We start from the raw sequence: 27,100 nt of genomic DNA, 5'->3' as shown, positions 1-27,100 counted from the left end.
AAATCAGTGGGACTGGGTGCTGGAGTGACTTTGTATCTCTTGTTTAAGGATCAGATCCCAAGTGACCACAACAAGAACAGAAAAGTTCATTCAAAGTCTCATTTTGAGAGCGAGCCTGTTTTTATCCTGGAATTGAAAACACAGGGTATTTTTCTGCAGCTTAGCTAGCCGTTATGGGCTCGATACAGGTGAAGTTCACTGGGTGAAATTCTCTGGCCTGTGGAGGCCAGATTAGATGATCAGAATGGTCCCTTCTGGCCTTAAAATCTATTACTCCGGTGTCTGATTAAAATCAGCGCCTGTCTTTGTAAAGCAGAATAGCAGCCTGTCTCGCACCATTGGTTTGAAAAAGGCAACTAACAGTTATCTGGGGAAGTTGTGGACTCCCCATCACTGGAGGTTGTTACCGACACCTGGCAGGGGTGGTTTAGGTATATTTAATTCTCCCTCAGCGTGGAGGGGCCAGACAAGGTGACCTGTCAAGGTCCCGTCCTGCTGTACGTTTGTATGATTTGATGGGGGAAAGAATGACCAGCAGAGGACTTGGCTGGTTTTGAGGTGTTAGAGCAGAAATTAATATTTTCAGGTCGCTGGGTCTGTCCCTTCCTATCATCAAGGGTAGAGCCTGCAGCAGAGCAAAGCACCAACACATCAGGGTGCGCGGTTGGAGGAAACAAACGTTTACGCCCACGTTCTTTTCCCCCCCTTTCTTTCCCCAGACTCCAGCGACATGATGGAGATGCAGGGCTTCGGCATGAGCTTGTCATGGCAGCTGGAGCACTGCGGCCAGGGCTCCTCCTGCTTCTCCTGTCTGACCAGCAGCTCTCCCTACGACGTCCCCAGCTGCTGCAACTGCATTCATGACAGGTAAACGCCCCGGGCCCAGAGAGACGATTCGGCTCTCGTGGCAGCAAGCGACAGCGGTGGGGGGGAGAACTCTTGGCACACCACACACACATCCGTGCCCTCCTGCCCCCATTTAAAATCCACGGTGGGCTTGTTGGAGGCCACGTCTGAGATGGGGGGGTATAAAAATGTCGAGTGCCTAACTCCCAGTTTCAAAAGGGACTTAGGGATTTAGGAGCCTGAGTTGCAAGGAAAGTCAATGGGATTTAGGCTCCTAAATTCCTAAATCCCTTTTGAACTGGGCAGTTAGGCTCCTAACCCCCACAGGCACTTTTCCCAATGTTACTCTTGGTCTTCAAGTCCAGTCCACGATAGGTTTCTTCCGCTGCTGGCGGCGAAGTCCTGAGTTTTGCCACGGCAACTCTTTAGTCTGTGGTCCCAGTGCTTTACGGTGATAGGCAAACCCGTAATCCTGCACGGAGGCTTACACACCTATTTTATCAATAGCAGGGTCGTTGTGGGTCCCAGAATATGAGAGAGACAAGGGAGGGGACGCAATACCTTTTATTGGGCCAACTTTTGTCGGTGGAAGCTAATAAGCTTTCGAGATACACAGAGCTCTTCTTCAGGTCTGGGGAAGGAAGCAGAGTGTCAATGGCCTTTGTAATTCACCTGCCCCTGGGGTGACTACTTCCATATCTATGCGTGTGGTTTAAGGCAGCAGTCCAGCCAGTAAAATAATTTTAAAATCTGAAGACCTGTATCCTCATGGACTTTTTTTTTAACTAAATGTGTGTCCGTTGCTTTGGAAAAGGGGCACGAGATGTTGGGATTCGGGGGGTGTTTCGTGACCATGGACCTGTAGAACCTTAACCCAAACCTGTTTAAAAAACGTCTCCCAACAGAACCCCATTAAAGATGCTGTGTGAAAGCATGAAGAGGCAGATTGTTTCCAGAGCGTTTTATGGATGTAAGTCAGGCTGTTTTCCAAAAGGGACCGTGCGTGCCCCTCCCGCGGCGGCATACCCGTGTTTGCACTTAAAAGGACCGCACCGGGGCGTGTGCAGGAATTTAAATTCCAGCGCTTTTGGGGGGACACGTGCTGTGTCCTCGCTGAGACGCACACTCCCTCCCCGTGGGGGCCCGAGGAGTTCCCCACTGGTTATTGGGGGGGCCAGTGCCCCTGCTTGCCTCTTCTTGTACACCCCCCTGGATCGCACAGTCAGGTAACAGGCCGTGTTTGAGGTAGAGAGGGATCCAAGCCGGCTTATGAGGGGAAGCATTTGAGAGCCGGCACCAGATTAACGTTTGTCAGCTTTACAAACCCCTTTCATTCCACCTAGCACCCATGGGTGACTGGTGTAGAGAAGAATATTTTGCTTCAAGCTTAAACCGCACAGCTCCCCCTTTAAATGCTGCTGGCGGCCCCCTAGATGGTCACCTGCTTGCTCACATGAGATCCTGCCGTTCTGTCCCCGCCGCCCCTGCAGGGATCGCCTACTGCCGCCATTTGTCTACAGTGCGGACGCATCTGTCTGCCCTCGTGAACCACTCGATTATCCCACCTGACAAACCTTCCAGCGCAGCCGGAGGCCTGACTAAAGAGGTCTGGAGTAAATACCAAAAGGACAAAAAGGTAACGGAGACCTTTGCCAGCACAAAACCCACCCCCGGGTCTTAAAGAGAAAAAGTCAGCACCCCAGGCCGCACCCAGGGGCCCGGGTGTTTGTCAGCATCACTCCCAGATTTGGCTATAAATATTTCTAAGGGTCCAGTGTTGCCTTCTAAGCCCGTACGTGAATTCACTCAGCGTGCCAGCTTTGTTCTAAAGTTGGGCAGACCCCATCTCACTTGCACTAAGCCCCCTTTGAACTACCGGAGTGATGTTAACGACCAGAGTGGGGTCAAATTACTGTTTCATTCACCTTTAAAGCCCCTTTTCACTGCCAGAATGGCATAAAAGTACAAGGGCTTGTCTACACATGGAGTTGTTCCTGATTAACCCCATGTGTGGACACACTTATTCCAGAATAAGCGTACCTTGATACTGGTTAGCTGTCCAAACAAGTGGCTTAAGATAAATGCTCCCTTACTCCAGAATAAATGTGTCCACACATGGGCTTAATCAGGAACAACTCTAGGTGTAGACAACACCTAGATGAGAATCAGTCTGGTGTATCTTTAAGCAAGATGGAGATTTTGTAAACTAGGACAAGCTGGAGGAACACTTACCTCTACATATCTTTTTGCCCTGCAGTTTTAGACATTTTAAGTGACTTTTTTATTTGGACAATAATAATTTGGATTTTGGGCGGCTCAGAAAGCAGCATTGGTGAGGAGAAGACTTGCAAATTTAGGAGCCTGAAAATCTTTGGTAAAAGTCACAGTGAACTAGGTTTTACATGTAGTTTTTTTGAAGCAACTTTAGCACCATTAAAAGTAAATCACTGCCAGCTTTGATGAGTGGAGTCCTCTATCTACAGAACAGATGTAGCACACAAGCAACATCCGGGCAAACGTCTCAGTGCTTCCCAGTCAGACGACCTCCTTGCAAAGCACATGCTCCATGATCACCTTCCTCACAGGGATGGAGTTAAGCATGTGCCTAAGTGCTTTCTTGAATGCGGGTTCTAAAGGACTGTACATGAATTCACACTTGTGTGACTTCCCTAGGAGGGGGAGAGAAGTTAATTCTCTAGGGCCTGTTTGATCCTTTTGCATCTCTGGTGACAGCAAAGATATCATTTAGCATCCACATAGTGGAAGATTTCATGGTGGACAATAGGAACTGTCCCATTTTTATGTCTGAACAGCCATCAGATGGTAACAGTTTAAGATTGGCCAGATTGGCACCAACGACCTAGAAACAAAAATATCCCATCACTAACCTTTTTAAATACCCTGGGTGTGTTTTGCATTCACTTGATCCTTGCAAGTAACTTTATTGCTTCGATGCAAACCAATAGTAAGGTGCATTAATTCCCCCCTTTTTCCCGACTGCTTTAGAATTACAAGGAACTAGAATTACTGAGACGCGTTTACTATGGCGGAGTGCAGCATGAGATTCGGAAGGAGGTGTGGCCCTTCTTGCTAGGTCACTACAAATTCGGCATGACCAAAAAAGAAATGAATCGGGTAAGTTCCAGCTTCTGAGATTTAAATGGGCTGTGGAACTTTTAAAAAATACTAGCAAGCACTGAGGGGACTACGGAGGTGTGAGACTTAGTCAATTTTAAGAAATATGCTTCTAGTGTATGGCTGAAACTGTACGTTCGGGTTTTCTCCAGTAGGACGTGCTATCTAGTGGACTTGGGAAACGGAACTCCTGAGTTTGATTCCTCCGTGGGCAAACCACCTAGCCTTTCTGTGCCCGGGTTTCTCCATTTCTAAAAGGGAGATAATTGCCCTCATGGGGCATTTTTAAAATTAGCGTATGGAAAGTGCTTTGCGAAACCTGGAGCACAGGGGCTTTCAAAGGGTAGGCCTTCGTTAGTTACACTCAGATGTTTGCTGGGTTACCCAGCGGTAGTTCAACCGCTGTATCTTGAAATACAAGGCAACGCACCTGTGTGGGCGCAGGTTTAATGCAACTGTTTAAAAACCCCATATAAAGCTTCTCAGCTCAGACCCTACTAAAAAGATCTGGGTGTAGGTTTGTCAGCTTTTCCTGGAGGTAAGTAGGTAAGATGTGTCTTTAAAAACACGCCCCTCCTTGGAAACATCAATGCGATTGCAAAGTATTGTGTGGACGTGTGAATTCCAACATACACTATTTTGTACTACACGCACACAGAGAAACCCCACGTCTTTGACAATCTACTGACACGTCAGCCGAAGGCAGTTAGAAATGGAGACGGTTTAAAGCCCTAGAGATGAGGGGGCTCTGATGAAAATTCGAGCAGTGCCGTGACTATATAGCTAGCAGCACCACGGTTGTGTTCCATTAACACAGGCTCAAAAAAGTGACAGGGTCCCATGCACACCAGTGGGCCTGGCTTTCAGTTAGGGTAGACACTGCAGAATCTCCTAATGCCTTTTTTGTGCCAGTGCTGTTCTTGGGACTGTTACAAATAAAAATCCTTCCTGCCCTTTGTGGTGATCAGCTTATGCCCTGAAGCATGAGATCTGATTGTCCCTATTTAACAAGCCTGAGGTTAATGGCTGGCTGCTGCAGGAATGCCGCGCCTTCACTATTTCCTTTTACTTGTTCTAAATTGACCTGCCCTTAAATGTCATCACAGTCCTTTGCCTCTCTTCCTAACAGTGCCTGAGCACGTGCCTGATTCCGTTGTGCCTGTCAGTCCAGGTAGTTGTGGCTCTCTCCTGCTGACCTCTCACAAACAGTAAATGCATTTGTCCTCACAACACCCTGTGAGAAAGGGCAGGGCTGTTATCCCCATTGTACAGATGGGAAACTGAGGCACAGAGAAACTAAGTGACTCCGTGAGCACAAGACCACTTTCCTCCTTGCGCAAACACACACCTGAATTTAGTCCGTCCCCCTCAACTCTTATTTTGCTGTGGATGGGCCCCAGCCTGGCGTTTAGATCTGGACCCCCAACCAGTTTCCCTGGAGCTCGGTGTCAGATCCTGTCTCCTAGCTTTTCTTTCTCCTCATGTGCAAGCCCCACAGTCTAGGCCTCTGACGATCTTAGCTGCCCTCCTGCGGGGAGAGGCCAGCATTTCAGCTGTGTCTGTCTGTCTGTCTTTGAAGGTGGATGAAGATATCGCTCTCAAGTACCAGAAGGTCATAGCTGAGTGGAAAGCCTGCGAGGTCATCGTGAAGCTGCGGGAGAAAGAGTTGCACTCCGCCACATGTGCTAAGTTTTCATCAGGCAGCAGCATCGACAGCCACGTCCAGCGATTGCTCCACAGGGATTCCACCATCAGCAACGACGTGAGTGGTCTCGTCTAGCTCTCGGGGGGGGGGAATGGGGGGGCGCTCTGGTACACCCACCGCTAAGGAATGTTTCTGTACAGTGGGTGATGCTGGAGACACGAGGAGCACAGCCCGTGTGGAGCAAAGGTCACTTAGGGAATCTGGTTAGGGGCAGAAAACTGCCCTTTGTATAATCCTGGCCCTGTCTGTCTGTCTGCAACTCTGCAACCTGGGATCTCTGCAGCGTTCTGGGCCATGCTAGACCAGGGCACATGTAGGGTAGGCTGTGGTTGTCCCCAAGCAGTGTCTGAATTGGGGGTATTCTCCGCCAGCTGGCGAAGGGGATTTTGTGGCCTATGCCACGGCAGTGGAGAATCCCCCTCTGAGGAACGGATCGGCTCAAGGAGCTGATAATGGCTCTGGAGAGGATTTTTCACCTTTTGGGTCCCCAGTTCAAATCCAGCCCAGAGCAACAGTGACCCGCAGGTACTATTCCAGCAGCCCTGCGGTGGGTCTCCGTTTCACTGCTAGGGGGCAGATGCTCCAATCCGAGATTGCCCCAGCGTTTGGCTCCACTCTCTGAGCATAGAAGAGGTAGGCAGACTGACACGCCCTCGGCACAAGGTTAGGTGTTAGCCACTCCACGCAGTGCATTGGTGGAGGGGACTTGCCCTGCCTTGGCTTTCCCTCTTCCATGGATGAATAAAGCTTCCATCTCCAGGGCTGCGAATCTGGCACCTTTCAAAAGCACTTTTGAGCACAACTCACGCACTCAGATGTTTAAAAAAAAAAATCCTAGTCATCAAAGTTGTAGGGGAAAAAATGAAAGTCAAGTCGCCGGTAAGATCGTACAGTCCAGAACACAGCCACATTGCTAGAGGGGATCGACAGTAACCTACCAGAGCTCTTCCATCTCTAGCCCTCTGTGACGATAAAAGCCAGGAGATTCATTACATGAACATTCACGGTTAGTCTAAGCGATGCACGTCTCTCCTAAACGATAGGGAAGCAGCTAAACTCACGCAGGTAACTGAGAACAGAACTTGTCCTGAAAATCTGTAGCAAGTAAAAAAAAAAAAGGGGTGGGGGTAAAGTTTGCTTGCCCAACACAAGGAAGCGCTCTGAGACATGAGGTTGAAGGCCAGGAGCTCCATTTTCACAAGTGAGTGCTGAACTTGGGTGCCTTTATTTTTGGGTGCCCAGCTGTTGACGTTTTATAAGGGGCTTGATTTTTCAGAAGGTGGGAAAGTCAGGTCTCTTTAAACATGACCCAGGGGAGGTGCCCAAAAACTGAGACATTCAAAGCCGTCATTTTTGAAAATGTAGGACACCGCGCGCAGATATAAGTTCCTAACTGGATTATTTTTAGAATCCCTTCTCTGACCATACCCACCTTCTAATTTCATTGTAAAAGCTCAGTAGATCCACTCTGTTCAGCTGTAATATATACACACATGGGCGTTGCATGTGATAATACATAGACTCCCTCCTGTCCGTTGAAATGACCTCGTCACCCACACACGCGTTTGAGACTCATTTGCTAAAATTAACCTCTTCCCTGTTTTTCCCCTCCTGCAATCATCATCATCAGGTCTTTATATCTGTAGATGAAATGGACTCAACAGAGCGGGACTCCAAAGGGCGGAATGACCCCTCTTGGTCTGTGGTGAACGCTGACACGCCGGTAGCAGCTGCGGCAGGAGAACAGCAGTCAGTAGAATTTGATTCTCCCGACTCTGGGCTGCCTTCTTCTCGGAATTATTCTGTAGCGTCAGGCATCCTCTCCAGCGTTGATGACGGGCAGAGCGTCTGCTTCGAGGATGGGTCAGAGGAAGAAGTTAGCACGGACTTAGAAAAAACAGAGCTGGACACGCTCCAGGCTGAGAAAGCCAAGGCGGTTACCACAGAGCCCCGGGATTCTGTGGTGGAGGAACAACTGTGCTCCCAGTTGGATTATTTAACGTCTGGGGAGGACATTGGTTCTGTTTGCGCGGCAGCCTATACGGTAGGTCACCATTTATCCTATTGCACGTTTGCCTATGTCGGCAGAGCGCTCTTACTTCTCTTCCTGCCAAGGCCCTTCACTTATTTCAGCCTTCCTGTCAAACAGGATTTAACGAAGGATAGGCCAAAACCAGAACCTAAACCCTTTGAATTTCAGGGAGGGAGAGAGCAGATTTGAATCCCTGCATCCAAATCCATCCTACTATTTTACTTCTGAGTTGCATCCACATCCAGAACCAGTTGGGTTTTTTTTTTTTGGTCCAGTCGAGAGGTAGCTAAAAATCTCAAAGGAAAAACGTGCGAGATTTTAGCATTATCTGAGCCGAAACCAAACCCTCGCCTTAATCTCAAACCCAACACCATCTGCTCAGAGGTTAGCATGGCTACAGGCGGATTAAGCTTCCTTGCTTATGCCATGCGGTGCTACCAAAAACCTGCCACCGGCCACTAATAATCTCCTGCAATGATGGGATGTTCATCAATGAGAACCGATGCATTCACTGCACCTAGGGCTTTCCACAGCAGTGAAGCTGATAGGAGGGAAGTGAAGACGCAGGGTAGCGTTCCAGGCTTTCCAGGTTCAGTGGTACAAGTGTAATTAGGACGAAAACAACAACAAAACAAAACTATGCTAAGTATAACCCCCATCAAATCACATCTTGAGTCAAATTCTCTGCTGTGCCAAAATCTGCTCCGTTCAGCAGAGATGAGGGAAGGCAGTTCTGGTGCCCTGATTCTCTGAGCCAGCCTGCACCAGCCCCTGCTCCCTGCAGTGTTTCAAGAATCCTTGGGGTTGCTCCGAACTGTGCTAGCGTCTTTACACTGCGGGAGATTGCCAGAGTGCAATGTGCCCCCACGATTCCCCCTGTTGTGGTGAATGCAGGAGCCCGGTAAGCAAGCGCTGCTGGCAGCTTCAAGCACCCTAGTCTTAATAATAATACCTAGCTCGTATATAGCGCTTTTCATCTGTAAATCTCAAAACGCTTTACAGGGAGATTTAGGGGGACGCAGTTGGCTGGATCCAGCTGTCTTCCTAACTCAGCTTAATTTCTGGAAGCATCTTTTGTTTAACAGCACATCAGACTCACTGGTTTTTTTTGTATTTTTTAAAATCTTCTAGATAGAATTACTGGACACTGTTGCCTTAAATTTGCATAGAATTGATAAAGATGTCCAGAGGTGTGACCGCAATTACTGGTATTTTACTGCCGCTAACCTGGAGAAACTCAGAAACATCATGTGCAGGTAAGACAGCTTGCAGCGTAAACTCTTCTTCTCACTGCATTGCAGCCAACGTGGGTTAACATTAGATATAGCATGGCTCTCCTGTCCCTCCAGAACGCAGTGAGGTATGGCCAAAAGCTGCTAGAGACCGAGAAGATGGGATAGGATGGATAGTGTAGTGGAGTCCCAGCTCAGCCTCAGACTCTTTGTATCACCTTGAACAAGTTACGTAGTCTACTCTGTTCCTCAGTTCCCCGCCTGTAAAATGGGGATAATGCTTCCCTACCTCACAGGAGTGTTGCAAAGATCAAATTAATTAAGGAACCTTCCCCATGGGGTGTTTTTGGGGCCCTGGACACAACGCAATAGAAATTTCTATCCCTGTGACAGAAATTCTTTAGGCTGGTTCAAAAAAGCTGTAAGCAAAGGATCTCATTCTCTATTAGGCTTTGGAGGTTTGTAATGGGGATTTCTGGAAACACTATTTCATCCTTAGGGAATTCACCCATGGAATCTACAGCTGTCACTAGACACACGGCTTTCTTAAGTGTCAGTCTAATGTCACTAAAAACAATCCAGCAGATTTAGAGTCTAGGTTTGCTAGCGTCTGTTCTGTTTCCTTCTCTGTGCAGTTACGTTTGGGAGCACCTGGATGTTGGCTACGTCCAAGGGATGTGTGACCTGCTGGCTCCTCTCATGGTTATTCTTGATGATGGTAGGAGGGCAGAGTTTTCTCTTTTTTTGCCATGCTTTGCTGCCATTGCAAATTAGGACCAGGCCCCCTTTGAACACATCGAGGAACGTGTTTCAGAGGCAGCTGCATGCGCATTATTGTAACGGCAGCTCTGCCCAATGAAAGCCTGCCACGTTCCTGTCATCTTCCTGTTGCGAAGCGACTAACAACGGCACCTTGAGCATTCCCGATTTATTCTCCCGAGACTAAAGTTGACTTGTGAACAGAGTGAACGGTATTTTTGTAGCCAGGGTCCAAGCATAATGTTTCTGGGCCTAGTACAAACTTGGAACACGGGCCCCCTCCCACACACACACCACAATCCCTCATCCCACACACACAATCTCATGAGCCATGAAGAAGTTTTTCCTCATGGTAATGGGGGCTGCAGCCTGGGCCGGGCCCCCCAGGGTGGCCCTGTTTGTAGCTACTGGTGCTGCAAACTCAACATGGCATCTGCAAACCTAGCTGGGTTCCTTCTGCCCCCCAGTCACCACTCGGCAGAGCGGTTCTGTAATCAGAACAGAGCAGACATAACGCTGGCCCGCCTAATTGTCTCACCCAGCTCTGGTCATGGGGGAAATATCTGATTTGGAAGAAGGAGAGAGCTGCCCTTTCCCCCCTGCCGCCTTACCCTGCGGCATCCTGCCTTTCCGGTACAAACATGGGGTCCCAGCTTCGGCAACACTAATCCAGCCACATTATCTCCACAGATCAACTGGCGTACAGCTGCTTCAGCCACCTCATGAAGAGAATGAGCCAGAATTTCCCCAACGGAGGTGCGATGGACACACATTTTGCCAACATGCGATCCCTACTCCAGGCAAGTCCTCCTTGGAGAGGAGCTGGGGTTAGGGCATGGGGAGCGTATTTCCAGCGACCTTTTCTTTCTCACTAGCTTAAAGCTGTCCTGCATTTGGGCAAGCTCTTCCTGCTGATGCAATAAGGGGCATGAGGCAGCGACAGCTCCGTTGGCAGGCGAATCGTATCCGTCCCCGGGTGTCTGCCCTACGCGGTTAGCGAGGGACGTTTGGGATCACAGAGTCATTTATATAGATCTTGGCAGGAAAGCTGAGTCTGCCCACAGAGGAGCGTGCATGGACCGATCATCCTACACACCCGCTACAAAGAGTAGCTATGGCAGTTCAGTGTCTGGGTCTATGGACAGTTCAGCTCCTGCTGAAATCTGTGGAAAGACTCTGGATTCAATGAGAGAAGCCTCAAGTGGCAATGTTGTAGCTGGGTTGAATGTTAGAAGCTCACAACTCTTTGGGGAAAGAGGGGGGGGAAAACCACACACACACACACACACACAACCCCATCCACTCCCCGGTGCATCTGATCTCAGGTTTCCAGGGTAAATAGGTTACAAATAATAAAAACATTGTGATTTTATAAGAGACAGTGAATTATGTTTACTTTATAACTATTAATTAGAGACAGGTTGTGATATAACACGAGGAGAGTGACATTAAATAAATGGTCATAGTTTTATAAGAAGGTTACATTTGTAAGTGGTTGATAAAGGGGTAATGTTTAATAGCTGTGATGTGTGTGTTATATTCTAAATGGTTCTAAATACAGCAGCAGAAGGCAACCTGTTGGACTTTAACAATTTAACGTCTTATAAGCTATGTTAAAGATCTGTTTATCATTCTGGGTCTAGAATTAGTGTGACCAAATAAATAGGCTTTCCAGTTGTTATTTGTTCAAATAATTACATTTTTAATCAACTTGATTGCAGATCATTTTTGCAGTAGGAAGGAATGATCATGTCTTATTGAGTGTCAGATTTGACAGCAAACTAGGACCTTACTCCTACAACTGCAGCCACACGGGTAGATCTCTCTGCACCCCGTCACTGTCTGTGTGCAAATCTTCCCTGGGTTCATTTTAAAATAACAAAAGGAAAGATTTGGCCTACGAGGAGAGTGACAGCTACTGAAACTTGACCAATTAAGATCTAAACTCTTCCGATGCTACAACTATGTCTACCCACAGATATCTGATCTTTATAAAATTAGTTTTAACTAGAGGGGAAGCCTGAGTCTGTTAAACTCATTGGAGGAAAAAAAAACTCACTAAGTATCTTAACTTAAAGGACCAAATTTTAACCAACCAATTTAATTGCAAAGACTCAGAAAATGCATTGTGTGCTCAGAGATTGAGCGCTGTAGTTTTGGGGAAGATGTGCTGTGTTCATGTGTCTCTCAGTGGTTGAATCGTTGCTTTAAATAGATATAAAAAAACCTCAGCTCAACCTTACTGCAGACTTTGAGAGCAAAATAATAAGTTAGGTTATTCATGTAATGTGAAAACATGAAGATGAAGTTGTTTTACTTAGTACATGTTTTGTTTATATCCAAATTGGAGACCCCGATCCTTACCGAGGGTAGTATTACCATGACCAGAAACAATAAGTAAGCAATATGCTGAGAACACTCTAGGATCGTGGCGTCTAAATCATAGGAAGTTACTTTATGGCACTGCTACGTGTCTCTGTTTATCATTCATCTGTGGTACTGTGGGGGGTAACTAGCTAATCCAAATAAACTGTTACATTTGGTTTTTGTGCCAGATGCACAAATCTGTTTGAACAGATCCTGGGCAGGGGTGTTTGTTGAAGTTGTGTTTCCGTGTCTGGCTGTAAGATACTGTGGCTTTATGGCAGATTTTCAAGGGCAATAAAAAGATCCGAATAGATCAAATACGGGGGATGGCCAACACATTCAGTAATGGAAAGGTTGCTGCCCAACAGCAAATGACTTCAGGACCAGGGCGGATGTCCGAGTGAAAGAGGCACTCAACCACTAGCCCATCACATGGCCTCTGGGAGAAATCATCCTAACTTTGATTCGCTTACACGTTTTATTTTTTGACACTCACTTGCCATCTGGCGAGGCATTGTTTCGTTTTACGGCTCTTCCACGCCGCAGACCTGGACCCCTTGTTAGCGTCTTTGAACTTGCAGGCTGGTAGAGATCAAGGATTTGCATTGCAGGACTCCACCATCTTCGGTACCGTACAAATGTATGACAAATATGTGACGTGCTCCCCTGGTCTTTGGTGCAGGGACACATGACTTACATTGTAACACGTCTCGATTTATGCCATTTCACGTCTTGCCTGGATTTGTTATTTTTACAACTGTAGGAGCACACAACCCAGCGCTTGAAATATTTGCGTTTACACCTGGCAGGAAAGCAGCGTGCGTAACTCCCAACATTCAAGCAGCAGCTCTCAATCTTTTCTCCATACCATGACCCCCGCGTTTACAGCTGCAACCAGTTTTGTGGCCCCTCTGAGGAATCGTGGCCCGCAGACTGAGCCCCCAGGCTTTACGCCACAGCTTTGATCTAGTGAAACTAGGGCAGGTGGCAAAAAGATGGTCTGCCAAAGACTCAGACCAGGGGGGAAAGATTTTCAAAAGGTGCAAATGGGACGGTAGCATGCTGCAGCTGCTGCACGTAGGTAACAAAACACCTTTCCCCTGTGGCCTTTATAGAGCTCTACAAATTTTTACACGCCTGGAAGGAAAGGAAGGGTAATCCTCATTTTACAGATGGAACAATTGAGGTGCAGGGACTTTAAGTGACATGTTCAAGGGCACTCAGTGGCAAAGGAGGCAGTAAAAGCCTGGGAGTCCTGACTTCTTACGCCCTGCTGTATCTGCCACGTCCGGCTTTCCCCGTCACCACCCCCAGCAGTAAGGGTCGGTGAGGGTTCTCAATCTCTGGCCCACTTGCGGCCCACGTGACATCTTCAGTGCTATACAGGTAGTCTATCTATTTTGTGGATGTGGCTCACATAACACACAGAGAGCCGCACTGGTAAATATGTTGAGAACCACTGGGCCAGAGAGATCAGACAGCCCAGAAAAAAGCCACACGTTCAGCAATACTCATCAGGCAAGGCCGGACGGATGCTTTGACCCATGGTTTTTTCAGCACCTTCCGAACAGTTGTACATGACTGCCGCCTGCCCCCCCCCAAGCATGATTGCTGGTGGGAACTCGGCTGGGGTAAATGGGTGTTGCTCTCAATATCTGTGGAACTCAGCCCATTTACACCAGCTGAGGATCTGGCCCCCAGAGGTGTATCACCCCCTATAAAATTCCCCCTCCTCCCCCCCTCCATTTTTCTGTAGCTTTATAAGCAAAGCTTTGGTCCTCTTCCAGCACAGCCGCTCTGCAACATTGTCAGAGGCGGGGCCCTGACGTTGAACGTTTTGTTTTCCAGATTCTAGACTGTGAACTCTTCGAACTGATGCACCAGAACGGAGACTACACCCACTTCTACTTCTGCTATCGCTGGTTCCTGCTTGATTTTAAAAGAGGTAATAACGCTCAGAGTCTGACTTCAGTGGCATGTAATGCAGCGAGCGGCTCGTGGGCTTGGGTTGTAGGGGCAGAAATGGTAACTAGAGGCCTGCCCTGGGCATGCCAGGGACCCTCCATACAATTCACAGCTGGCAAACACACGGTGTCTGGCTGGAATGAGAGCGAAGGTTAGAAAAGAAGGTGTGCCCACGCCAGTCACGGTGTTGCTGCCCAAACGTGCGTTTTGCACACGCACTGCACTGGAGCTGGTTGCACGTCAACCTCTGCAGTTTCCATGGAGCCGTTTGACAGAACAGATGTGGAAAGTTGCCTTCTAACATAGCAGTGGCACAGCTGCGGCGCTGAAAACAGTCTTGGCTGGGGCCTGTAGCGTGCTCCACATGTATTATTATTATAAACAACCCTCTGTCCCGAACACCAAGGTGTCCTCTCTCACCATTACACTGAAGTGTATCATAACCCATCGCTACAGATAAACCGAGAGGCACGACGTGCTGTAGAACACATCAATGGTTCATTTAAACACACACACACACGGTAACGCTCAGCTATGAAAAGTAGAGATGTTCACGTGCTTTAAATGTAGGTCGTGCAGAGAGAGATGGAAGAGGAGAAAAACCAAGACTCTGGCGGTGGGTTCTCTCTGGACCAGCTCTCAGATGATGGGTGGGGAAAGGGAATCTGAGGAGACCACAGATCCTCTTCCAGCTCCTCCCAAGAGAACCACAGCCAAACACCCACTGTAGACCCTCCACAATCCCTGGCAGTGCTTGTGGGGAAGGTGGGTCCTGGTGTTCTGAGAGTTTTGAACAGTTCGAGCCAGAAGCTGCTCTCAGGTTCCCCAGTGGAAAGCTGAAGTAACCCCACTGCTTTCTATGGGTTTCCTCCAGTTTTGCACCAGCCCCCTCTAGCCCTTAATGTTCTATTTCTGGGTCAGACTCGTACATCGCTGCATTTCAGCTCCTCTCGGCCCAACAAACGACAATGAGCCCTTTCGGGATTGTTCCCCAAGGTCCTTCCCTGTGAAAATTACCGTGCGCCCCTTTTTAAAGCCTGCCACCATGTCGTTGCTTGCTCTACCCCCGGCCTCAGCGTAGCAAACGGTACTTTCAAACCCTCAAGGAAGCGAGGTTATTCTGTGTTAATAAATAGTGAAGATTTGCATTACAGCAGTGAGTCCCCGTTGTGCTACGCATGGTCCATAAACTAAGTAAGAGACGATCCCTGACCCCACCAATGTAGGACCAGATTTTTAAAATGTATTTAGGCAGCTAGTGGGATTTTCAGAAGCACCTAGAGGCCTAAAACTCCTTGAAATGAGGGGAAATTGGGCACCTCAGTGCTTTTGAAACTCCAGCTAGGCCTCAAACTACCTCTACAAACCTGGCTCCTAGACAAGACAGAGGACGGGGAAACTGGAGCCTTCGGTTCCATTCCTACCTCTGCCCCTGGTTTGGGGGCAAGTCACTCCACCTGCCTGCCTCAGAGTCCCTGTCCACCAGCCCACAGAGTCACTCCTTTGTCCCATTCACGCTTGGAATGTTCTCCAGGCCATTGGGGTTATACACAGTGGCAAACTCGTGTCTGTGATTACATGCCTGCACTGTGAGCTGTGTTTACTTTGTGTGTCTTGTGAAATTACTAGTTAATTGTCTCCATAATCTACAAAAAAAAATCTAGTTTACTCCCATAGCTCCGCTCTCTGCTGGTTATGCTTTCATTGTGCGTCCTGAGTGAAAAGCAAACCAGTCAGTTTCTGGTTTCCATGCAACAGCTCTGTGCTGTTTAAATCCCTGGGGTTGTAAGGGAACATTTCATTCCTACCTCCCAAAAGGGAAACCTTTCGTTTTATTTTTCAGTCACTCAGGAAGATTTTTTCTATTCATAGTAAGATTCGTCTAAACAAAAATTAAGAAATTTAGGACCAACGTAAGTTTATTCTGTGATGAGTCTGTATAACCACTAATGGGGTTTGCCACCATTACTCGTGTAGACATTAGAATCTGGCCCTAAAGAACTTCTAGTACTGTTTACTTCTGTCTAAGGCCCTGTAAAACAGGTCCTTTGAGAAAAAGAAATGGTCAGCTTGAATAATCAGATGCTCTTGTAATGTTTATTCCCATTCAGAATTGTTGTACGAGGATGTATTTACAGTGTGGGAAGTTATATGGGCAGCAAAGCACATCTCTTCAGAACATTTTGTCCTTTTCATTGCCTTAGCATTAGTGGAGGTCTATCGAGAGATTATCCGTGATAACAACATGGACTTCACTGATATCATCAAGTTTTTTAATGGTAAGATACGTTGTTTTTTTTAAGAATCATTGCTAAAAAGCAGATGATGAAATGGAGCCTTTTCCGTGTTCCTTTACTGTCTGGTGTTTTTTTAGAACAGGGTGTGTGTAATAGGCCGAGAATTTCCAGTGACTAGTGATTCTGGGTACCGCAATATTTAAGTCTGGACACGTTAATGGGCCTGGTGTCCGGGGGGGGAGGTTCTGCACTTTTTGAAAGACAGGACTTTTTTAAGAAGGTGTCTCAAGATGGGCACTCAGAAAACAGAGGAAGCCAAACTCACTCATCACTCGTGGCCACCGTGTATATATGCAGGTTACCTCGAGGATGGCCATAGACTGAGAGCTATGTGGGTGATGGAAGAAGCTGGGTTTTGAAGGTTCAATAGCAGCCTGTTTTCAAACAAGCTGCCTTTTTTGTTGGAAAAAGTTCCAGGGGGGCTATAAAACTTCAGTCCAGTGGGCAGCATGAGAACATTTTATGAGAGATACAAGCATGAGACTTCCATCCCAGTGCCCTCGAGACTGAGGAATGGTGTTGAAGATCAGTTGTATGTTTTAAGACTACCCGAGTGCTGCTTTCTGCATTTATCTCCTGATCCTACATACAAGCCCACAAGTAACTTTATCAATACAAAGAGTCCCACGGGAAGCAAATTACGTGCTTGAGCATTTGCAGGATTGGCTCTTTACATGGCAGCCACGTGGTGGGCAAGAAGTAATCCTGCCATGGTACAATATGCCCCTGACTAGCACCTAAACACAGAGCTGCAGTGCAGCGGGATAGTCAGGACCATCTGCAGGGCCATTCATGACTAAGTGCTTTGCTGAATAGGACGTTAAATCCTATGGATGTTAAGCCTGTGTTTAAGTTTTCCTGAATTGGCAAATTCTCTCTCATCATTAATCATTACAAAGAGTTAGAGTGATAACCTCAGCCAGAGATTTCAGCAGCCCCAAAGCCGGTTTCATATTTGCTTCAGCAGCTCTTATCCCCTGGACCACATCCTCCCTCTACAGAGGGAAATTGAGTGGCCGAGCTCTTGGGACAGACACTGTCCTGCACTATCTATTCTTGACTGGGGAGCCTGGTTCCAATTTAGCTTAATCTGCTTCAGAAGTGAGTTAAACTGAGCTGGAAAAAGGCACTCCTAGCCCAGAAAAAGTGTGTCCAGATGGGCAGTGATTCAGGAATAGCGATTGCAGAATAATTTATTCTGTAATAGGTATTCCAGGCAGACACTCCCTTACTTACTTACCAAGGTTTCATCACCCTCTCTGACACACACCCATTCCGACTGCTCTCTCTGAGATCTGCTTCTTCATTCAGCTTCCAACCCTGCCAGCACACATCTGTAGAGCTATTTGCAGACATGTTTGCGTGATCGGGGCCATAACTGGCCGTTTTCTGATACTATACTGTCAACATTAAGCAGCAAACGTTCTGCTGCATTCTTGTTGCTGGAAAATTTAAGACTGCCCCAGGCCTCTCTTTTTTTGGTCCCCACAGCACATGTACACATGCCTACCAGCAACTGAAAGTAGCCAGCGTTGTAAACTGTGTCGGTACCAAACTAAACTATTCTTCCTCCTTCCCCTTGACTATAGGGAGCTGGGATTTCAGCAGTAAAACTGAACCCAAAAGGGATATCAGGAGCATTAGCCCCGAAGGATTAATCCTGGAGCTTTTAGGACACAGTTAAATCTGCAGGTCAAGAGTCACGCAGTACTTTTGCTCACTGCTTGTGTGATTCTCACGGGCTTGCAGGAGGCTGGCAGTTACAAATCTTTGTGGGTCTTTCTTATAGAAATGGCAGAGCATCACAATGCCCAGGAAATCCTGAAGATAGCAAGAGACCTCGTCTCCAAGGTGCAAACGCTGATTGAAAATAAGTGATCGTGGACAGAGAGGAAAAGGGGCTTAATGCTGAGAGTGGGACGAAGCATTTCTTGCACTGTAACTTCAGATGATGTTTTAATTGCATCTTCCATGTAATGTAGTAAATAGTCCAGAGATTTGTAATAGACTTTTAAAAAAAACCAACAAAATTTTCCACCATGAGATGATGAGGTGTGTGTTTGATAGTCCTTGTTGCGCTCACTTTGTATTTTGGGGCAAAAAAAAAAATTTACTTTTTTGCATTCTACCCTTTCCTAGTCTCTGGCTCTTGTCCAGCTACCTGTTTGAGATACAGAAGGGATTTTGGTTTTTGGAGTTTCATATTTTGACCTAGCCGGACCCTTAACACACTAGGAATATTTTATACTTGACCAAAACTCCCTGGGCCTGCAGACTTAATTCAACACTCATTGAAGTCAACTTCTTTGAGCACTGGATCAGGATCTTAGAAAAGCAAATGTTGTAGCACTCACCTGGGATCCATGGAAGGATTCCCCAGCTCCCAAGAGTATTTTGGCTGTATAATGACTGTCCGTCACATTATCTAGAACCATTTATAACCAAATAACCATGTTACAGGTCTGAGGAGAATAAAAACACCTTGCTTTCTACACCCAGAGAAGCCAAAGCCCCTTTACTCAGAAAAATCCTGGTCAAACATCTTAACTAGGCCAAAACATGACAGGTGTTGCTCCACAGTGACCCCAGCCAGTATACCGTTAGCCATCAGTTATTGCAGCCTATTTACAGGGACCATGCCAGAGTCAGGTGTACTCTTACGCCAGCCACCTCTCTCTGAGCCCTTTCTAGACAAGGAAAGCTAGGATTAAAACCTGAGGGGGCAACTTGTAAATTGCTGCCTCTAGAGATACAAAGATGCTAAATCGTCACCTCCAGCTTGTTGCAATTTTAAGACTTTTTAGCAGTTGTGTTTGCTAACATTTCGGTGAAACTGGCCTGAAAAGACATTAAGAACCAAGTACCTTTTCACGGCCCAAGGTCTCACTTCAGCAAAGCCCTGGAGCATGTGCTTAGAGTTAAACTTGTGATTCAGTCCATCCCTACTCCAACCACTCCACATTTCCTTACCGTTAAGTGCACTGCTGAATCTGGGCCAGGAAGACGAATCGCTTTTTGTTCTGTGTTTGCACCGTAAAGTCCTGGGCCACGGCTGGGGCCCGTAGGCCACAATATCAATAATTATAACAAAAAGAGGATCCAGCTATCAGGGATACATTTCTGCTACCCTTACTCACACTAAATAGTCAGTACCTTACTCAGCAAGTATTCCAGGGTGGCAAAACCCAACCCTATACAGTTTACACTTTCAGATTAGTCAGATCTTGAAATCTGGTTTAGTACATGGGTAATTAAGCCCCTGCTCATGTGATTGGATCCCCCCACTCTTGCACCTACACTGAGCGCAGGAGTGGGGCTTTAATATACTGTAGAACTTCACTAATACACATGCTCTGCAGTTTACACACTTGGCTCCCTCTACTTCTCACAAAGATTTATGGCCTCTCTCATTAGGACTTTATTACTTTTGAAAAATAGAATCCAGGACATCAGCCTCGGGCAGATTAACAAAGTATATTTTGTTACGCTAGCCTTTATTTTATTGTAGTTGCTCTCTCTGAATGTTTCCATGTAAATATGCAATAGCTCCTTCAGTCATTAGCATGTGTTACTGAGGGGCCACGGCGTTCATTTGCCAATCAGGCTGAAAGCTTATAGTGGTGGCATAATACACCACCTCCGCTGGTGTAAGGCGTTGTTCTAGGTCTTTAGTTTGTCTAATTTCAGTGTGTTTATCTCTACACTAGAATAGCGTCACCCCATCGAGTATAGTACATACCTAGATCCACGATATACTGTGAGAGTCTTCAAACTGATCAATTACATTGAAAGGTTAAGGAGATAGCAGAAAGAGAATTATCACTGTGCCATTATGAGAGAAGGTCTGATCCTCATGAACTTCTAAGGCGGTTTCTATTGCTTGCAATAGAAGGCGGCACACAGGCACTTTTTAAAAAAATCCAGAAGTGCAAGACCCAGTGACTTGCGCTCCTAAATCATTTCAGCACTTTTGAAAATTCCATCCTTTGCCAATGTGCCTCAGTATTAAAGATGGTCACATCTCTTCCGAGAGAGAGAGCTGTTAAAATTAAATTTGGTCCTGAACCAAAACCTTGGATCTAAACCCCCTAAACGTTTGTAGCACTGATATCATCTTGAGTGACCTTTTTAGAGTAGAATTTGATAAAAGGGCTCCATGCTGGTCTGACTCTCCTCGCTTTGGAGTCACTGGTGAAACACCCCATTGGACGTAGTGAAAGCAGAGTTAGGCTAACCCTGAACGCTTCTGGAAATCACCCCTGTAACATATTGATTATCTTCGATGATCTTTAACAGATTTCTCCTAGGAAAGGAATAAACCAGTGTTGTAGGTTTGAAAATACAAAAAAAAAAAAAAATCCTACACAAATTTCAGCAGTGGAACTAACAGGACCAGAGTTATAAAATCACTAATACTAAAGTGTTGTGTTCACGATAGTATTAAAACAGTGACTGTTTATCCATTGTTTCAATTGCATCTTTTACACCATATATAAACTGTTCGGTAACAGATGCATTTCTGAAACAGATCCTCACCCACAAGCGGCCCACTGTGAAATTTGAGGCACATTACCCTCAGTGACAGTCTGTGCAAAGATACAGATTGAATTATGCCAAAGAATCAGTAATGACACTCGTTCCTCTTTGTTACATTTTTACAAATCAAGAAAAATAAGTTTCAGGTGTATACAGACACAACAAACTTTTATATCCTTAATATTATGAGACAGTCTCTTCACCTTGTTATACAATAAAATGGGTAGAGACCCTTAGTCTCAGATTTTTTTGGAAAAAAATAGTAAAAGATATTTAAATACAGAATTGAAGATGTATAAACCTGCAATGTGCCCATAACTCAGGGGCAGGGGTCACTTTTAATTTGATCCACTTTCTGTAGACCTTTGACTTGAATGACAAATCCTCATTCATCAATGCCTTGCTTGACCATCAGAAAAATGGTGTCTTTAAAACTTCCTTGATCAGTCAGAAAAACAACAAAGATTTCAGAATATTGTTGCAACAAAGTCCTGGCTACACCGGTCTCTGTCTGTCCGCCTTGCCAGTCTTTAATGATCTGTGCCATTTGGATAGTTTCCTGGTCCCTGAAGATGACTGTCCATCATTTCAGATACACCCAAATGTCATGTAGTCAGTTACCACTATCAACTTTCACGTAACTTGAACGAAGGAGACACATGAGAAGTTTTAAGGTGAGGGCTTTTTTTTTTTTTTTTTTTAAGAGGGGTAGCCGTGGTGGTCTGTATACAGCAAAAACAATAGTCCTGTAGCACTTTAAAGACTCACAACTTTAATTTCTGCAGGCATCAGTTTTGGTGGGCTGTAACCCACTTCGTCAGATATAAGGAATAGAAATCAGATAGATATACAGCCCACCAAAGCTGATGCCTGCAGAAATTAAAGTTGTGAGTCTTTAAAGTGCTATAGGACTCCTGTTATTTTGGGTTTGTTTGGTTTTTTTTGTAATTTTACAAAATGGGGCAGAGGAAGTCTGTGTATTTTGAAATGCCTTTCAGTCTTAATTCATTCCAGGATGGGTTTGCTCCCCACCCTCCATTCTAGCAGATGCATTAAAAAAAAAAACCCAGCAACCCTTCTCTCCTTGCTTCTTTTCCATGGGGAAAGCTGCTGCTAATAGAATTGTGCACTCATACATTTGTGCCATCCTGACTTTCTCCAAGACTTCATTCTCTTTGCAGAATGATGCATCAGACGTTCAGCAAGAAAGCAGTCTAGCCCGGTGGAGGGGGTTGTGTATTCTAAGTAGCAGCGTGTGGGCAAAAAGGCAAGAAATCCCACTAACTGTTTTTTGAACCTGAGGGTTAGACCTCCTTCTCAAAATGCGGTTCATTAGCATTGGAGGGAGGGGTGCCCCAGGCACCCCAGAGGTGCTGAGTTAAGGGCTCAAAGGGGCACGTATTGGTAAAACTGCACTAAAGCACTGTCTCGGCAGTTCTTTTAGCTGGGTTTTGCTGAATTCTTAGCACAGGGGAGGAAGAAAAGACAATGGTTAAAATAAAGAAACGGAACAGAAAAGGTTTTGAATTAAATGTTGTTGAAGTGATGACAGTTCCGGGGAAGAGTTACTTCCTAAGGCCAGTTCTGCTAACGTCCCTTGAGTAGTCTCGCTGATTTTACTGGGATTACTCAACTGAGCAAAAGCAGCAGGAATGAGCCTGTGTTGAGGCTATGCAATGCGTGGACGTATTGGTGGTTATTGCAGCAATGAGTTAAAAAGGCCAATGTCTCTCTTACACCATAGGCTGCCTTGGGAAGATACCAGCAGATCCATGAAAGAGAAACTTAATGATTGTTTCTTTGAATTCCTGGGCTGCATTGTAGCATCGCTCTCAACCCCTTTCCTACTTTCCCAGGCTCGCAGGCTCCATTCTGGAGCAGTTCATTAGAACTGTCGAGCCATTTGTTCTGTGCAGGTAGCTGAATACCTTAAAAGCTGCACTGTGCATTTGCAGGACAAAGGCTCAAAAAAATTGCATACAGTTAAGGTGCATGCAAAAGGGGCAAAGCTTGATGGGTGGGGAAGATATTTAATGGGGAAGAACCCTTTTTCCAGCCCAAATCAGAGGCTGTTTTTGAAGGGAAGAGGAGAACAGTTACCAAAAAAGAAATTTAGCCAATAATTTGGGCATTCAAGATTAAATGAACAACAAAAAATTCTATTGCTGGCATGCTAGCCACCTAAAGCCACTATTATTTATAGCTGTGTGTCAAATTGTATTCTAGACCAATGCATGGTTGCTGGAGGGTCTTTAAAAATGCTTTACAGTTTGTGTATCTGTTTGTTCATTTGAAAGGTGAAAACAAATTCCATTTAAAAAAAAAAAAACCCATTGGGAGAAAAAAAACTCTCCCCAACAAACCCAGCCTGAGGAATTTATGTTCAAAAAGAAATCTGCACTATTTTTTGTTTGGAATGTACTATACAACTCTTTACAATGTAAAAAAAACAAAACAACTCCGCAAACTTTGTTGTATCTGTTCTGCATAATTGTATTTTATGACTATGGTGCATCGTCTTATTTATTTTTTGTCAGAAGCAGAATATTTTTCCTTTATTGCTCAAAATTATTTATCTTTAAATGTAACATATGAATAAATACATATTGTCAAGGCTTTTTGTGAACTTTGGGCTCATTTAACAGAGGAGAGGGATTTCAAAAGCTGAACAGAGAACACTGCTTAATGCATGAATAGCAAGGTGATACGTAATTAAGTTTCCATGCATAATCTGCATGGGTTATTGTACGATGAAGCCTTTTTCAAAGTAGGTAGGTCATCACCAAATAGATTTTTAAAGGTTCCCTGAATAACTTACAACATTCTACAGAGTTTGCATTCATTAGACATAAATACACACACAGCACCGGATAAATACATAAATATACATTATACATAAATACACACACAGCACCGGATCATGTTGCCATTAACTAACTGGGATTTTTCCTTGGATTGTAATGGGATGGTGGTTGTTAGGCCAAAGGATTTTCCTTTCGCAAAAATCTCATCCTACAACTTTAGGGCCTGATTCATTAATTCAACAAAGCTACTGAGCTCCCAGGATAGCTCCATTTCCTTTTTAAAGTTCCCCAAAGCCTAATATGTTTAAAACTCACTTTTTTTTAAATGCCATTTTCTCACTCACACATTAAGCCTAGGATTTGGGTGCCTAACTCCTTTAGACGCGGGCTGGACACACTGAAATTCCCCTGACCCTGGAACCAGCTGAGAGAAAGCTACTGTGGGGAGGAGTCTGGCTTTAAACAATCTAAAATAAGGATTCAAGACTCCTCTCTGTCGCATAGCTATCGATACAGGCTTCTCCCTGACACTATGTGCAGAGTTGCATCAGTTTTGCACAGGAGAGGCAAGTCCAACAGCAGTTCATGGTCACCACCTACCCAGCTAACGACCGCCCCCCACACCAGCCCTTGCCTGTCTTTGTGTGTTTTCTAAACAGATCCTCTGCTGCCTGGATTTGTCCATATGGAAGTACTACAGCGGGGCCTTTCAAACCCTCCTTGTTTAATGAGGATGTAACTGGAGTGTCTGTTACATTCTTGCTCCAGCCTGCAGTCTTGCATCCCAGGACTCACCACTAGGGGATGCCCTCAAACCAAAGATTTTTTTCCAACCAGTAAAGTTACTCACTGGGTTTTTTGTTTTTTTTTTTTTTAATCTGAAAAATCCTAGAGTCAAACCAGGAATTTTAACTCCCTCCCCTGCCAAAAATAAAATCAGCACGAGGATTAGGTTCTTGGCGTTTACGACCAGAAGGGCCCATCATGATCATCTAGTGTGATCTCCAAGCCACAGAACTTCACCAAATTACCTCTGTATCGAGCCCAATAACTTAGGTTTAACTGAAGCATACCTTGTCTTTGGCTAAAGAAACACAGCAGATCCGGGGTGGGGAGGGAGGAGGAGAATCTGTGCGTTTTGCTAGAAAGCCGATGATAAGGGTTTTGGATCTTTATGCTAAAGAATGTTCTTTTCTTTCCTGGTTCTTTCCTGCTCAGACTTTACTCGTACACAGCATAAGGCCTTTCAACCACAGGTATCAAACCACTTACGCTAGGATGTTATTTTTAAAACTTACCTACCCAGCCAATTACACAAAACCAATGACACTCGCTATAACTATACCAGAGGCATCAAGTCACACATAATAGCCTTTATTCTTTACATTTTTCATGTCTTGATGGGCTAAAAATCCTCAAAGTATCTCACAATACTTAAGCAAGAGACCACTGCATACAAAACCAGGCTGTAATCTCTCATGTACAACTGTGTTCCTAAAAACATTTCTACAGCATGAAGCCAAGACAGCGTTGGTATGAACTGTCGAAAGCAGCAGTGTAATAGTATCCACTCATAATACTTCTGGAGCACCCATGCTTTAGCAATCCTGTTTTCACCACAGGAAAAAATAAATAAATCAGTTTTTCTATGCATGCTTAGATTTAAGATACTCCATCACTCAGCCAGGCTTTACACTGCCTCAAAGAAGTGCAATATTAGGATTTAGTCATCCTACAAGGGACAGAAACTTTTAAAAAAAAGAATCATGATTTTTGCATAGTAATATCATGGAGCTGGAGACAAAATTTAGTCCAAACGTGATTTTTTTTCATAATCCATTCCTACAAGAGTCTTTGCCTGCCACCAAGGATTGCACTAGTAAGATGCGAGGCAGATACCACAATCACGCCACAAGGTAGCTCCCTCTGGGGTGAATGTGGGAGACACACAGCCACACTTATACAAGGGGGGAGCGCAGACCTGTTTTCTGAAACACACTCACACTGTTCTTTGCAGGTTCCCATCCTGGCATTAACTGAAAACATGCTGAAAACAACATGATCACAACTAAACTAGTGAGCACCACGTCAACCAGTCACAAAAGCAACATGGCTTTAAGATCTGACGCTATCTACCAAACTAGCCCAGTTTTAATGTGTGCTTGCTGGTTCCTACATATAAAACAAAGGAACGAACATGGATGTTATGCATGCCAGAGAGGAAACATGCAGGTGTATGGCATCAATGTAGAGCAGAGAAGGGATTAGGCTATAGATACTTCGATGAGCTATGCCATACATTTCAGGAGTATTGGCAGAAGAGGAACGGCCCTTTTTTTTTAATGCCAGTGGGAATGAATATTGGACTACTTGCCTATTAAATAGCCGCTAATTAACCAAATCCACTTCAAGCAACTCCCCGAGCTCACACTGAAACTAGAGCAACACTGTTTCAGCAGAAAGCCCTTTGTTAGGGGTTTAGAAATCAAATGGGGCATAATTAACAGCATCGCAGAAGTATGTAGGCTGGGCACACAGACAGGACCCGGCGGTCTGTCCAGGGGGGCTGCTGACACCGTGCCAGCATGACAAAACACAAGGGTAAACGTGGAATTGTGGGTTTAATAACGGAACAACTTGCAAAAGTGGGGCACAGCTCAGCGCTAACGTGAAAAACAAATCACATCGTGCACCAGAGTTAGAGACTTGGACAAATGGCCCAACGCCCACCAGCTCCCAATGTATACCTGAAACTAGGCCTCCAGCCCGCTCACTCTAACAGGTCAGGACCAAAACCACAGACCCAAACAGTCTCCCAAACTTTGAGGACAATCAGTGCACAGCTGGGGTGCTGTGCCAGCCGAGGGTTAGTGGTACTGCAAACGCACGTCTACGAACGCTTGTTTCCCTAGTTATGCATGTGAAGGGTAGCCTAATTTTTTAGTTTCTGATTGACCTTTATAATCCCTGGGTATTTTGAGTGTGCACACACATGTACACACACTTTTTACTTATATACACACGGGTGAGATGGGGGGTGAAGCAAGCAAGGTTAACCTTCAGCTTGTTTTGTAACAGATAAATGACCCATCTACATTGGCGATACAGGTGCAGGCATTATAGTAGCACCTGAAACATTACAGACTCCAGGATCGCCCCTGCCAAACCCCCCTCTCTGCCTACACAATCGGATGTCTGTAGTGGCAGTTCATACTCTGTATAGTTACACACACACACACACACACACACACACACACACACACACACACACACACACACACACACCCCCCATTCAACCCCAGGGGTGTTTGCGCCTGGGCCTCACACTTGAATAGACCCCAGCTAGATACGAGCCTGGTCGCGAATACCCCCCCAGGCGAGCAGCATTAAAAGGACACACACAGTCTTTGGATTTAGTTAAA

At 45.6% G+C, this 27,100-nt stretch overlaps 1 protein-coding gene across 5 annotated transcripts in view; it reads left to right on the top strand.

Moving 5' to 3' along the window:
* Window positions 1-23,490, top strand: part of SGSM2 (small G protein signaling modulator 2) — a 103,792-nt gene extending 80,302 nt beyond the window's left edge. For 4 of the 5 annotated variants that reach the window (XM_067538022.1, XM_067538021.1, XM_067538025.1 and 1 more), the window contains 12 exons: window positions 720-867; window positions 1,752-1,816; window positions 2,337-2,482; window positions 3,853-3,981; window positions 5,561-5,743; window positions 7,317-7,730; window positions 8,850-8,974; window positions 9,586-9,668; window positions 10,400-10,509; window positions 13,925-14,021; window positions 16,153-16,320; window positions 18,128-23,490. In XM_067538022.1, the coding sequence (XP_067394123.1) occupies window positions 720-867; window positions 1,752-1,816; window positions 2,337-2,482; window positions 3,853-3,981; window positions 5,561-5,743; window positions 7,317-7,730; window positions 8,850-8,974; window positions 9,586-9,668; window positions 10,400-10,509; window positions 13,925-14,021; window positions 16,153-16,320; window positions 18,128-18,216 (1,757 nt within the window). In that variant the 3' untranslated portion in view covers window positions 18,217-23,490. The remainder of the gene's footprint in view (window positions 1-719; window positions 868-1,751; window positions 1,817-2,336; window positions 2,483-3,852; window positions 3,982-5,560; window positions 5,744-7,316; window positions 7,731-8,849; window positions 8,975-9,585; window positions 9,669-10,399; window positions 10,510-13,924; window positions 14,022-16,152; window positions 16,321-18,127) is intronic. The other variant, XM_067538023.1, reaches the window with a different exon arrangement.
* The last annotated feature ends 3,610 nt before the right edge of the window (window positions 23,491-27,100 follow it).

This window comes from Emydura macquarii, unplaced genomic scaffold (genome assembly GCF_026122565.2).
Source record: "Emydura macquarii macquarii isolate MOO-44397 ecotype Brisbane River unplaced genomic scaffold, CSIRO-AGI_Emac_v2 contig_450, whole genome shotgun sequence".
In the NCBI taxonomy this organism is placed as follows: Eukaryota; Metazoa; Chordata; order Testudines; family Chelidae; genus Emydura; species Emydura macquarii.
The sequence above is the reverse complement of the archived record's forward strand: the minus strand, read 5'-3'. Positions and strand labels throughout refer to the sequence as shown.